This window comes from Melitaea cinxia, chromosome 30, assembly GCF_905220565.1.
Source record: "Melitaea cinxia chromosome 30, ilMelCinx1.1, whole genome shotgun sequence".
NCBI lineage: Eukaryota > Metazoa > Arthropoda > Insecta > Lepidoptera > Nymphalidae > Melitaea > Melitaea cinxia.
Genome location: NC_059423.1, coordinates 1,690,877 through 1,706,168, shown reverse-complemented (window position 1 = coordinate 1,706,168; position 15,292 = coordinate 1,690,877). Strand labels below are relative to the sequence as shown.

Here is a 15,292-nt window from a genome sequence, read left to right as displayed (position 1 = left end):
AGTGTCTTCACTGGTGATAAGCCGCGTTCTTGCCACCATTCCAAGTGGACATGATTCATAGCACAATTAATTAAATTAAATTTTCTAATGCTTCTTCTGAGGGTTGGAATATAGTTACTTTTAAACAAAGTCTAATATTGCGTTAATTCCAACAACAGATTTTTATCGAAATTGTTGTCCTGACAATAACGTACACCAAAAAAAAACGAGTATGCTTTAGACAAAACGACTAAAGTATAACTTAACCTAACTCTCTCTTTCTATCTTCACTAGCTTATATCTCCCTCTCAACTTCCGTTCACCTCACCCGATCAAACTTTTCGTAACGCTCTCGTCACGCATTCACCAGCTTACTCCCCAAATCAAACGTGTGTAAAAAAGTTTTACTTCATCAACGCGTCCATACATTTTGGGAATTCATTTTTGTTTATGTAAATGGAAGGGACGGCAATGTTGTAATATTTTTATGTAATCATTATAACGAGAAAAAAAATATATATCCTTATTATATAACCTTATATATTTACAGTTACGTTCTAAAATACACATGATTTTTTTTTATTTCAAGGTAAACTTCTGTTCTTTTTTTTTTATTAGAGTTAAATTATGTTAAAAATATATGCCATATATTATGTAACACGGAAATAAATTAAGCGTATTAATTTTGAGTTTTTTCATTGATTGAAAAAAAATATTTACATTATTTTAATTTCCTAATTGTATTATTATGTGGAACATTTTATTGTCTATGAAACCACGTCAATTACAGAGTTTGAACATTACGAAATCACAAAAAGTTACAATAACCAGATGTACATAGGCTATAATTCATCACGTTATGACTATTAACAGATTAATACAGTCGACGCAGACTAAATGGACGGGTTTTTTTTAATTACCCTTTTCGAGTTATATATTAGCTAAATATTTTGCGACAGCATTATTTTTGTATCCGTACAAAGCTAAAAAACTAAAAAAGTGAAAAAACCAAACAAAATATATTTATTGTAATACATAAATAATAATAAACAACATATTTTTATATAATTTTGCTTTTGTTGCAGATATCAAATCCAACTAACACTAGGGCACAGAAAATATAGAAAAACAAGATGGCGCCACAAGAGCGAACTCCTTGTTGCGAAGAGGATTCCCATCAAAACGGAACCATACAAAATAACCTATCAAACATAGACTTATCAGGAAGTTTTATAAACAAAGGTTATACTCCAGATGAATCAGATAACACAAAGTCGGAAAATGAGGAGAAAAGAAAGAAAGCTACCGATTTTGACGATTTATTACCTTATGTAGGCGAATTTGGAATTTACCAGAAGATTTTATTCTTGATGATGATCCCGTTTGCTTTTTTCGTTTCGTTTGTTTATTTTTCACAAATATTCATGACAATCGTACCGGAGCAGCATTGGTGCTGGGTACCGGAACTGGCGAATTTGACTGTGGAAGAGAGGTGAGTTAGAAATTTTTATTCTTTCTTAATTCCTTCCAAATATAATGATAATTAATAACTATGACTGTCACACTTTTTTCTATAGAAAAGAAAACCCTTTATAATATAATAGTCACCAGTTGAGTCAAGTATTATCAGTTGCTAGTCTAGTACAGACCATACGCCTGATATGATTCTGGAAAATGTCTATTAAATATTCTAGAAAAATTGCCCAACCACAATCATCAATCATCTGATAATCAGATTCGGAGAACTTACAAAAAATATATTTATGTTAATTATAATAATAATATTCTTTGTTGCACACCATTAAAAGATACAAACAAAACTAGTACAATTAGAGGGAGATGTACAAAGGCGGTCTTATCGCTGAGAGAGCGATTTCTTTCAGACAACCTTCGGATATTGGACAGGGCTTAGAATATATTGAAGTATTCTTACAAAAATTGTAATCAAATTAACCATTTACTGTAAAAAAAAAACACAAAAGCAGATTTTATTTTAATTTAGTCGCGCATAAAGTTTTTACTTACGTAAGTTCTGATTCACATGATCGAATATTTCGGAAAAAGCAGGTTTTACTCTAAAAACCTATTTCACCTGTTTCTGTTATAGATTATCTGGCACATAAGGTACTAATAGGCTTTTTCAAAAATAAAATAAAACCCTTGGGACGTGTTTCACATAAACTAGTAAATTATAACTTTTGGATTTACAAATCGCGAATAAATATTCGACAGTCAAACAAGGCCTGCTTCACCAGTTGTTGAAAACGCTATTTGACGGATGACAGTATCCGACAGTAAAATGTTGATAATTCATTATTCTTTTATTATCGAATTCTACTATATGTATGAGATATTTCTGTTCCCATATATTAATCTTGACGTTGTAATTTATTACATAAGGAGAAACAGTTATAAACAACTGATGAAGCAGACCTTAATAAATTAATCTGATAATATCCATACACGCCAGCATTATAAGAAACCAAATAAACACGACATAAATATCTGTAACTAACACAGCTTATGCAACTTTTCATAACACTACATCACAATGTTTGTCAGTCTAATAAAGGAATACAAAAACGTGTATGACGTAACGTAAGAGACACAAAAAAACACCGTACACAAATATAAATTACAGCACCATACACACATGTAAACAATTAAACTGGAAAATAAAAAAACGTTCGCATACGCTAACAATAATCCACTTTATTGCATTTCGCTTATTTGTATCTTAAGCTGTAGATACGGTTTTAATTAATACAGCCTTGAGTTTACTGTCTAGCGCATAACATCCTGATATAGTCGGGTTCAATTATCGTTCAAATGTTTTATTTATATAATTATATTATTATACTGACTAGCCCGTTGGCGCAGTATGTAGTGCACCCCGCTTTCTGCTCCGCGGGTTGTGGGTTCGATTCCCACCCCGAGTCTGGATGTAATATATATTTGTAGTCTTTCGACTGATATTGGAAGCTCGTTTACTATATTTGCAAGGCACGGGCGTAGGTTATACTCGCACTCTTTACAATACTATGTAGGTAGTACTTAAAATGATTATAACAAAATTGTAATGCGATCCGATCCAATCTATCGTGTGGCATAGGGAGTAACTCAGAGCAGTGCCTAGGACTTGCGACCCAGGTGTAGGTTTAAGGAGATCTCCTTTGAGATGCGCATCAACGCTCACCTTCACTGCTCGAGTTATCCGCCATAATATGTAACAATTAATTCGTATGCACAAATTAATTATCGAATGAGTCTAGGTTAAGCTACTAGCAGGATACAACAAATGTATCGTGCCAAGCCAGAGCCAAGACTGCCTTAGCGGCGGTTACACTATTCGTTTTATACACGTCAGAATAACTCGAGTAATATAATAAATGAGGGTAGATGACTATCGAACGATGTGCTAGGTAGCGCGATCGTTGCATCTGTTGTTTATAAATTCCTTTCTAATTGCGTACGACAGTGCTATTGCTGACACGGCCAATCCTGACAATCGCACGACCTCGTGCGTCCATGTCGTGCATCCGCCAACTCGGCGTTACTACTCCCGACCTATACAACAGTAACGAGTGACATTAATAACTGTTCGGCCATTCCTGACCAAAACGCTGAGACCGTAGTGCACTAGCGGGTCGGGCGTACTGGGCCCCTTCATCCCTTCTTGACATAGCGTGGCCCGGGCGTACGTGGCCCCTTCAACCAGCTTACCAACCGTGGGTCGGGCGTGCTAGGCCCCTTCGCCCCTACTCTATAGCGTGGCCCGGGCGTACAAGGCCCCTTCAACCAGCTTACCAACCGTGGGTCGGGCGTGCTAGGCCCCTTCACCCTCACTCTGTAGCGTGGCCCGGGCGTACAAGGCCCCTTCAACCAGCTAGCAACCGTGGGTCGGGCGTGCTAGGCCCCTTCACCCTTACTCTGTAGCGTGGCCCGGGCGTACAAGGCCCCTTCAACCAGCTAACAACCGTGGGTCGGGCGTGCTAGGCCCCTTCACTCTCACTCTGTAGCGTGGCCCGGGCGTACAAGGCCCCTTCAACCAGCTACCCATGGCTCGGGCGTACTATGCCCTTTCAACCCTTTACATAGACGTCGCTCGGGCGTACTGGGCTCATCCCACTTCTGATGTAGTCTTTCGACTGATATTGGAAGCTCGTTTACTATATTTGCAAGGCACGGGCGTAGGTTATACTCGCACTCTTTACAATACTATGTAGGTAGTACTTAAAATGATTATAACAAAATTGTAATGCGATCCGATCCAATCTATCGTGTGGCATAGGGAGTAACTCAGAGCAGTGCCTAGGACTTGCGACCCAGGTGTAGGTTTAAGGAGATCTCCTTTGAGATGCGCATCAACGCTCACCTTCACTGCTCGAGTTATCCGCCATAATATGTAACAATTAATTCGTATGCACAAATTAATTATCGAATGAGTCTAGGTTAAGCTACTAGCAGGATACAACAAATGTATCGTGCCAAGCCAGAGCCAAGACTGCCTTAGCGGCGGTTGCACTATTCATTTTATACACGTCAGAATAACTCGAGTAATATAATAAATGAGGGTAGATGACTATCGAACGATGTGCTAGGTAGCGCGATCGTTGCATCTGTTGTTTATAAATTCCTTTCTAATTACGTACGACAGTGCTATTGCTGACATATTTATTTATATATGTAGTATATATATGTATGTTTGTTTATATATTAAGCTATACCAGTCGGCTGTTACCTATAACACAAGCATTAAGTTGATAACTTAAGATCAGACGACCCTGTGTGTGTGTGTGCGTGTGTGTTTGTTGTAGATATTTATTTATTTATTATATAAATAAATTTTTGATTTAGTTATGCTGGACATATGGTTCAGTTTATAACAGCTGTGTAGTTTATTGACCGTTTTTAAACACGTATCTGTTGTTTGACGTGTTGCTAATCACCATTCAGCTTGTAACACCCCACTGCTGGGCATAGGCTCTACTCCATATAGGAGAAGAGTCGTATCTAAATCCACAACTACTATGAGCAATGATCGCTATGTTTATGATAACAACCGGAACCGACTGATTGTTGTGTTTCTAATATTTCTTTTATTTAACCGACTTCCAAAAAATAAGGAGGTTCTCAATTCGTGTATTTTTATTTCTTTTTTTTTTTTGTTTTACCTCAGAACTTTTGACTGGGTAGACCGATTTCGACGATTTTTATTTTAATCGAAAGGTAAAGGTATGTCATGTGGTCGCATATAAATTGCGATCCAACCAGTGATTTTCGAGTTGTATATTTAGTTATTTATTGATACCTTATTGCACAATACATTAAATAATTGTATAAAAGACGGGCTTAATACTAAAAGCATTCTCTACCAGCCAACCTTAAGACGTACAAGAGCGGTTAGTAGATGTGCAGAATTGAGTATTAGTAAAATTCATATTAAGAGAAAAAAAGGGAGGAAAAATAAGGTAAAATTAGTGACTATCGTTATATTATATATGAGCAAATAATTCAAATACATACATATTGACTGTCACTACGTATAATATCGAAATTGAAAAAAGGCACTTTACATTTTTTACGCTGAATGATTTGTTAAGTATCGATAATGAGTATAAACTCATGAAAAATGTGATTTTATGTGTATTTTATAGCATTATCTCTTTTTTTTCTTTGAAAATATACATATAAAGTAGTTTTTTTATGCAATAAAAAAATAGAAAATTTTCAGTTTCGTTACTATACATAGAGACAGTCGATATATACATACATACATAAACAGATCCAAATTTATATTATAACATGTATTATAAGGCATAACTTTTCACTGGACGTACCGATTTCGATTAATCTTGTTTTAATCAAAAGCTGATGCTGTTTCGTACTACCATTTATATTTTATCTAGATCTGATGACTACTTTTTGAGTAATCTTTGATAACGCGCATTTACTTGACTATTTTTTCTACCTACGTTGTGTTACTTGTCGATGTAATTGAATTCGGTTTTTTTTCACAATTATACAATAATTATATAATATAATATCATGCTTGAGGTTGTCTGAAAGAGATCGCTCTTTTAGCGATAAGACCGCCTTTTGTACATGTCTATATTTTCTTTTCCGGTGTAAACTTTTTTTTCTCTGATAGTGTACAATAAAGAGTATTTGTATTGTATTGTATTGTATTGTATTGTATTGTATTGTATTGTAATTATGCGAGTAATAACATCTCAGCGACTCATATTCATTTACATAGTTAATATTTTCATTACATAAAATCTTTATAAATTATAACTAATTTATGTAATGTAACAATTTAGTGTATAACACCTTGAAATAATTGCAAAGTTAAAATAAACCATTGAATTTATATCAAGGTCTGTTTGTTATAAGTTTCCGCGTTTTTTTTTCTTATTTTGTGATATACGTACAGATCGCAATCGTTTTATGTAATAATAAAATTTGAATATTATTTTATTCTACTTACGTTCGTGACGCTAACTTCCACCCGCGGCCTCGCTTGCGAGAGATCAATACATTTAAATGCCTCTCTAGATCTAAGCTGTGTGGCTACGGCAGTAAAGATTATAGCCACCTCCATATCTTAGCACAGTTCCATTACCACCTTGGAACTTAAAAAGCCGAGCGATGGCGGGATCACCATTCAACGGCTGGCTTTGAAATAAAATATGTCTTATTTAAATATATATAGTATTATGCAGTTTTAAGTGCTTGTCTTAAGTGTATAACAAATCTAAGATTTTTAAGAAGTTTATTACAAAACTACAATGTTATTAAAACATATAATTATTATAATTTTTATACACAAAAGCGATATAGCAGCAAAAACTACCGAATACCGAATACAAGGTAATATATCTTCATTATATTATTTTTCTATCTTACTTGACTATCCAAAATTGTTCACAGGAACCAGTATAGGTATAATAGTTCATCTTTGTATATAGTCGGTCACTAACCCGCCTGCCCAGCGTGCTGACTATGGGCAACACACATGATTTCACGCCATTTTTAGCGCGAACTTGTGGAGGCCTATGTCCAGCAGTGGACTGCGATAGTGATGAGTGATGAAATGCCTCTCTATCGTATAATGTCTCAGGGCCTGTCTCACCCATCGTCATTAGTGCTATTTGACAATTGTATGTCTCCAACCAATTAAAAATTATGACATACTAGCTGTGCTCGCGACTTTGTTCGCGTGGAATAGTGACTTTACATGTTCAACGTGATTCTTATATTTATTTACGAACCGATTGATATGAAACAAACACTAAATGTTTAGGTAAACATGCCGTAATTTATTAGTAAAATCACATCTAAATCAGGTAAGCCGTTTCTGAGATTAGCGTGCACAAACGCACAGACAAAAAGACAAAAATTCTGACAATCATTGTTTTGGGTGCTATTTGCGTCCGCAATATTTTTTCTCATACATCTTAAATGTACAGACAGCGACCTGTTAAACCCCATCAAATTCCATTACATAAGGTGTTCGACTCCCAACTGCATTCCTTCAAATGGGGGGCTATCTAGGTGTAATATCATATATAACCCTATTTTCAAATTTGACTTGATGTAAACATTTTTGAATATCATATCAAAAATTGACCGCTCCAATAATAATTGTGCTCCAATGCTAATTGTGGGTAACACAAAAATAAAAATCGTACATATTAAAAATAGCATGGTGTCGTCTCCTGTCAAAGATTTTCATTGTAATATGAAACTTTGAATAGTTACGAGTCTCTGTAAAGAACTCACTATAGACGGCGCCACGGTTCGCTTAAACCGAAAGTAAAAATCATCATATCAAAAGTTTCGCACTAGCGGGTATATCGTTCCATAGCTTAATTGGCTAGAGCGTCGACACGGTATGTCGAAGACGCGGGTTCGAATCCCGCTGGAGCGGTCAATTTTTGATATGATATTCAAAAATGTTTAGAATTCCTAATTGTGGGTAACACAAAAATAAAAATCGTACATATTAAAAATAGCATGGTGTCGTCTCCTGTCAAAGATTTTCATTGTAATATGAAACTTTGAATAGTTACGAGTCTCTGTAAAGAACTCACTATAGACGGCGCCACGGTTCGCTTAAACCGAAAGTAAAAATCATCATATCAAAAGTTTCGCACTAGCGGGTATATCGTTCCATAGCTTAATTGGCTAGAGCGTCGACACGGTATGTCGAAGACGCGGGTTCGAATCCCGCTGGAGCGGTCAATTTTTGATATGATATTCAAAAATGTTTAGAATTCCTAATTGTGGGTAACACAAAAATAAAAATCGTACATATTAAAAATAGCATGGTGTCGTCTCCTGTCAAAGATTTTCATTGTAATATGAAACTTTGAATAGTTACGAGTCTCTGTAAAGAACTCACTATAGACGGCGCCACGGTTCGCCTAAACCGAAAGTAAAAATCATCATATCAAAAGTTTCGCACTAGCGGGTATATCGTTCCATAGCTTAATTGGCTAGAGCGTCGACACGGTATGTCGAAGACGCGGGTTCGAATCCCGCTGGAGCGGTCAATTTTTGATATGATATTCAAAAAATGTTTAGAATTCCTAATTGTGGGTAACACAAAAATAAAAATCGTACATATTAAAAATAGCATGGTGTCGTCTCCTGTCAAAGATTTTCATTGTAATATGAAACTTTGAATAGTTACGAGTCTCTGTAAAGAACTCACTATAGACGGCGCCACGGTTCGCTTAAACCGAAAGTAAAAATCATCATATCAAAAGTTTCGCACTAGCGGGTATATCGTTCCATAGCTTAATTGGCTAGAGCGTCGACACGGTATGTCGAAGACGCGGGTTCGAATCCCGCTGGAGCGGTCAATTTTTGATATGATATTCAAAAATGTTTAGAATTCCTAATTGTGGGTAACACAAAAATAAAAATCGTACATATTGACTTGATGTAATTCCTATTTATTAGTTTTAATTAACAACCACCCTTGCGTAGTGATTCGTGGGTTTTGTACCACACACCGGCAGATTGCGCGTTCGATTCCCGCTCGGGATGGATAATTGTAATTGTACGAATATTTCTTGATAGTTTCGTTGTCTGTCCTTATGGGTCTTCCCCACCGTGCCTCAGAGAGCACACAGCAAAAAATTTTGGTAATCTCATTACATTTATACACTTTTTTCCCGTTATTTTTTTTTAAGCATCCGAGAATTACTTGAAAAAGTTCTTATATGATTTCAACGAAATCTCATAGGATCTTTTTTCAATCATATAAATAAAAAATTATTCATGATTGACTACAAATAATTGAATATTTTTTTACGTTTATTATTACCAAGCCAAGTTTCGTGTAAAAGAAAATATTAAAAAAAAATCGGTATGTTCACAAAAAAGTATATAGAGGTACGAAGTTGGCTAGCTCACGATTCAGCTTATAACATCCCACTGCTGGTCATAGACATCTTTCTACATGTAGGAGAAGGATTACAGCTTAGACCACCACGCTGCTCCACAGCGGAATTTGTGGATATATTCCCTACAATGAGTAACAATCACTATCATGTATTTTTGTTAACAACAGGGACCGACAGCTTAACATGCTCTCCGAGGTACGGTGGGGTACCCACAAGGTCTGCACAAACACTCAGACCACGGCAAACATCTGTATGTCCAATACAAATATTTGTCGTGTGCGGGGATCGAACCCGCAACCGCCAGCGCAACAGCCACAAACCAGTGCTGTGACCGTTGCGCCAAATAAAGAGTGATGAATCAGACCGGGAAGGCAGCCATAATTCCAGGGGATAAGGTTGGCAACGCGCTTGCGATGCTCCTGGTGTTCCAGCTGTCTATAGGCTACGGTGATCGCTTACCATCAGACCGTACCTTGTGATATAAAAAAATGCACACAACTTTGCCCTCATAGTGTCATCATCAGTAATAAAAAATAACGTGAGCAAGCAAAGTTAAATTAGGTACTTTTAAATACATAACAATAATAAAACTTCTAAGTACATGTTTTTCAATTTATAAAGATACTAATTGACTCCAAAAACGTTGTTTTGCCATATATCTTATTAACCCCTTTAATCCCCTGCAATTTAGGTATATGAAAAATAGATGTTGTTCGATTCTCAGATCCGATATTCACACAATATTTCATGAGAATCGGTCAAGCCGTTTCGGAAGAGTTTAACTACAAACACCGCGACACGAGAATTTTATATATTAGATTGTTCTTAGAAATGTACTAACGTCATACAAACGTAAGCATCTTCAAAATAGGTCGAAAGCTAAGATGACCGAATAATGTTTCCAAACGTCTTAACAATAGACGTTTCATTGATAATGATCCAGTAAAAACTATAGGCTGTTGTTATGAGATCCGGGTCTTTGTGTGATACCGAGTAATCCGGACTTGGTTAAGATGAGGTAACATTAATTTATTTTCTTAGAAAAGTACATCAATTTTTTTGGTACGATTTTTTGTCTTAAAATTAAAAAATATCATTTTATGTTAAGCAGTATTAACTAGTAATTAGTTATTTTTTCTTGAATTTGGCATAATGAACAAACGGATACATTTTCTCCCGTGCCCGCGACTTCGTCCGCGTGGAATTTAACAAAATAGAGAGAGTAGAAAAATAGAGGAACAAACAGACAGACAGACCGACAAAAATTGTAATAAATGTTATTTTGGTTTACGTACCGGGTATACATCCATATGAATTTAGTAAAAAGAGGTTATTTTAATGTTACAAAAACACTCCAATTTTATTTATTTGTATAGATGTATAGAAGATATAGATAAATAAAGGCCACGAATATAACGATTTCTCGCTTATCGTCACTAGAATTTGAAACCTATGTCTGGGGCTTAGAAACAAACACAAACACACAAACACCCAACCAACATACAATGAATAAAAACATAATCATTATAATCTATACACCCAGTAAATTATGCGGTAACACATAAGAAAATGCAGTCAAATTGAGAACCTCGTCCTTTTCATTAAGTCGATTAGCAAAATTTACTTTTTTTTTTCTTTATTCATAAAATAAGTTTTGGTCGCTTAGCAAAAATGTCAACCCCATTGCTCTACATAACACTCTCCTCTTAATCTAATTAATTTTGGAAACATTCAATTTGATCACTAGACGTAGAACTAGAAAGAACGGAATTACAAATTCCCACACATCTAAAATTCGCACCGATTTCTTAAATTAATAAAAATACCTTATATTCTCGTTGATTTCATTACCTATTCTATACATACCGATAGCAGCGCCACCTACAGGGTCCAATTGAGATAAAAACTACCCTATCTTCCAAGTTAGACCAAATTACAGATGCTTACAAAATTTTATAAAAACTGGTATAGTAGTTTCGGAGTTACATACATTTAAAATTTTTATTGTTAACGCCCACCTCCGCAATCCTTATTGGCGATGAGTTATCATAAAATCCGCTCATTGATAATTTCTACATCACATATAAAAGATTCCTACCAAATTTCAAGTCTCTATGCCATATGGTTCCAGAGATATCGCAATGAGTAAATATATATATGGAAATCTCTTTTATATATGTATAGATAATCATCACATCCTCCAAGACTTACTATATATATTAATAAATAACCAGACCTTGCTATAGATATTAAAATGCAATTGTCTATTATCTAATCATTGTCAATCAATGAAAGTATCCCTGACCAAGGCGAATTTTTAATTAATTACAACTTATTGAAATTTATACAATTATCGGAGATAGATTTAATATACGAGTCATCGCATAATAATAAAACCATGATTTTTATTTATTTATTTAATTTTTAAATGATAATTAATAGGCAACAACTCTTTTTAATAAAAAAAATGATAATGAAAAAAATTAAATTAAAAAATGGGCAAAATAGTTGCCTATTATTAATACCAATAAAATTAAAAAAATGGTGTCATTTCTTTTAACTGCGATTTTTTTTTTCATATTTACATAAAAATAATACAAATATACATATATCACACGCAGGTGCGTAGCGGGAATTTACCTCACAGACTCTTGAGCAGAAAGCAGCATTATCGCAAACTGCGCCAAGCGGCTAGTGTATATCATCATTCATCATCATCATTACACCCTATACAGTCCACTGTTGGACATAGACCTCCACAAGTTTACGCCAAAAATAACGTGAACTCATCTGTGTTGCCTATAGTCACCACGCTGGGCAGGCGGGTTGGTGACCGCAGGGCAGGCTTTGTCGCACCGAAGACGCTGCTGCTAGTGTATATAATGACTATATAAATGACAATATTGTATAATTTATTAAAACCATATATAACCTAATCGTTTGAACAGCAATTATAATAATTACACATGAATAATTTCATAATGGGAGTACACGAATAACCTCTAAAATCACGGATATCCGGATAATCGTCGGACACAATTTGCAAGGTTCATGTTACAACTTACAAATAATTTTACATACAAATAATTACTTGTATATATTTATGAAATATACCTGGTAAAATGTAACAAATAAACACATTTAATTTTTGGAGTTAACTCCGCTAATAACCGATATAACTCGCGAATTAAAAAAAATATTATGAAAAAAAAAACAACGCTGGAAAGTGACATTTTCAGCGCTTTAAGCTGTATGAAGATTGCTGAAGATTTGCATAATAGTATACCAGCATTTACTGTAACAACTGGTAAGGATAACAAGCGTCAATTTATGTTTTCATTTTAGATTATTATTGTTTCAAATAATTATAATTTAATTCATTTAAGATAAGATAAGTTGTCTAAACTCGTAATAGTCTGGTGCATTTTTCACCAGAGAATCGCATTCTTGCCACCTTTCGTCGCAAACCTAATTCATATTACGATTATTTGTAAATAAATAGTTTTGTGTGCTTGTAACATAAAAATTAACTGATTGACAGAATTATGTCAAATATTAATGACTAACTGGCTAAACAGATTTTCTGTATTTTTTAACACAACTAGATCGACAAATAAGCAAACAGGTCCTGATGGTAAGCGATTACCGTAGCTTATAGACGTCTTCCTCCCCGGTTCCACGGATCCAGGAGCTCTGGTCACATAAATCACCGCAAGAACACAACACTGCTAGACAGCAGTGTTACATTGCTCGGATCTTCTCTAAGGTCGAGGTTCTTTACCATTCGGCCTGCTCCTGATCCTAAGCAGGAAATATCTTTCTGTGCCCTACCTTAGTTAAAGTTCTGTCTTGCGAACTATCAAATACGTGTAGTTTTTTAATTGTTAAATTTTCTAAAATATTCCAGTTTCGACGTAATTTTCTCGACCTTTCATTACGTAAGAACTTTCGATAGAGAATTAGAAATCTTAAAAAACATTACTCGCATCGATCCAGCCATTTCATAGTTTTTTATTTTTTTATTTGTTGCCACCAATAAAGTAGGTTTTATAAATATACAATGGAAAGAAAACACCAATTCAATTATCAATAAAAGATAATAGCGTAACGAAATCTTTATGTAACAGTTACGTTGATTGAACTTGGAGTGTAAGGTCAACGCTAGAGGTCATTGAATTCGTGATAGGAATTAAATTGTCCTATTGCTAATGCTTCTAGAAACTACCACTGGCTGTAGCAGAATGTAGGTATAATCAGTCCTGGATTAGCCAAAAAAGCTATTTAAGCAATTGCTTAGTGCATCCTGTCTAAGGTCACTAGAGGTGACCGAGAAAAAAAAACGAGCACAGGAATTTCAAACTTCGCTCGTTTTAAATTATACTTATTCGTTTTTTTTTTAATTCTTTGTAGGTCACTTACGGATAGGGAAGGGCCCACAGGGAAAGATAGCTTAGGGCATCTAGTTACCTTAATACGGCACTGGGTATAATAATAAGACAGTATTATTTATTTATCACAAATGTGACAAACAAGCGTATGGTGCCTGATGATAAGCGGTTATCATATACTGACTGCAACAAAAGAAGCAATGTAAGCATGCTGTCGACCCCATGACACTGCTTGTAACTAATTTTTCAAACAAACTACAAATTTACCATAGTATAGTAAAAAAGAAAACAGTAAACAATGAAATTACACCTAAACAATGAGTAATAGATAATTAAAATTCTTTACGTGAAGCGTTGAAGGAGAGTGCGTACGAACATGCGCGTAGATGGTATTTTACTCCATTCGCTATTTTAATAGCGTTGGTTAACCTTGAAACACTTATTTGTAGGTTTTTTGAAGTTTACGCCTTAAGAATCGATTTTCATATAAGGCTCTAGTATAAAAAGATATGAGTAAAATCTACTGAAAGAATGACCTTGTTACATTTTTGTTAACGAACCAAATAACGCCATCTATCGGGATCCTATTAGGTTCCGATAGATGGCGTTATTTGATTCGTTTATTTACCATTTGATATGGTATTAATCTTTTTCTTAGACTAGTAAGCCTTTTTTGTGTCTATTTACACAGCCAGTCTGAAGGAGTAAACTCCAGTCGTGCGTCGGAGCTGACACGCAAACTTTTTGTTTTATTTTAATTATTTAGTTTTAAATTGAATATACAACTAAATATTCTGTGAATATTTCAAGCGTCTATTAGTTGCCGTTATTTACGTTTACGGAGCAAAAACTAGCAAAAAAAACACGTTTGTTGTATGGGAGCCCCCTTAAATATTTATTTTATAATGTTTTCTAGTATTTACTGTTGTAGCAGCAACAGAAATACATCATCGGTGAAAATTTCAACTGTCTAACTATCACGGTTCATGAGATGCAGCCTAGTGACAGACGGACGGACAGACGGATTGATTATAGGTAGATAATGAATATTTGCTATTGCAGTGCAAATCTTGTTATCAAGGTAGACCTTGTTGATTATAATCAAATAAATAGCATTTAAATTATATTATTGAAAGTAATTAGCATATATTTAAATATTGTTGTGTTTTTAATTATTTTTGCAATTATTGCCAGGGTTAGTAAACATTTTTATAATACGTTATTTTATCAATTTTTAACCGACTTCAAAAAAGAAGAGAAGGTTAAGGAAGAAGGAGAAGGTTACTCAATATATATATTATGTATGTTCGGGAATAACTTCGTTTCGTTTTTTTGTTGGATTGTTGGAAAGAAGATATTCCCGGTGTGGTACCATGATAAGGAAACCAGGATCTGATGAAGGGATCCCAGAGAAATCGAGGGTAACTCTCGAAAATCGGCATAACTTTTTACTGGGTGTAGCGATTTTAATGATTTTTAATTTAATCGAAAGCCGATATTTATCATGTG

The 15,292-nt window shown here is 34.8% G+C and overlaps 1 protein-coding gene across 1 annotated transcript in view; it reads left to right on the top strand.

Annotated features, from left to right (window-relative positions):
* The first annotated feature begins 1,050 nt into the window (after nt 1-1,050).
* LOC123668075 (organic cation transporter protein-like) overlaps nt 1,051-15,292 on the top strand; it is a 33,291-nt gene continuing 19,049 nt past the window's right edge. The window contains exon 1 of the mRNA XM_045601868.1: nt 1,051-1,471. Coding sequence (XP_045457824.1) covers nt 1,113-1,471 — 359 coding nt within the window. The 5' untranslated portion in view covers nt 1,051-1,112. The remainder of the gene's footprint in view (nt 1,472-15,292) is intronic.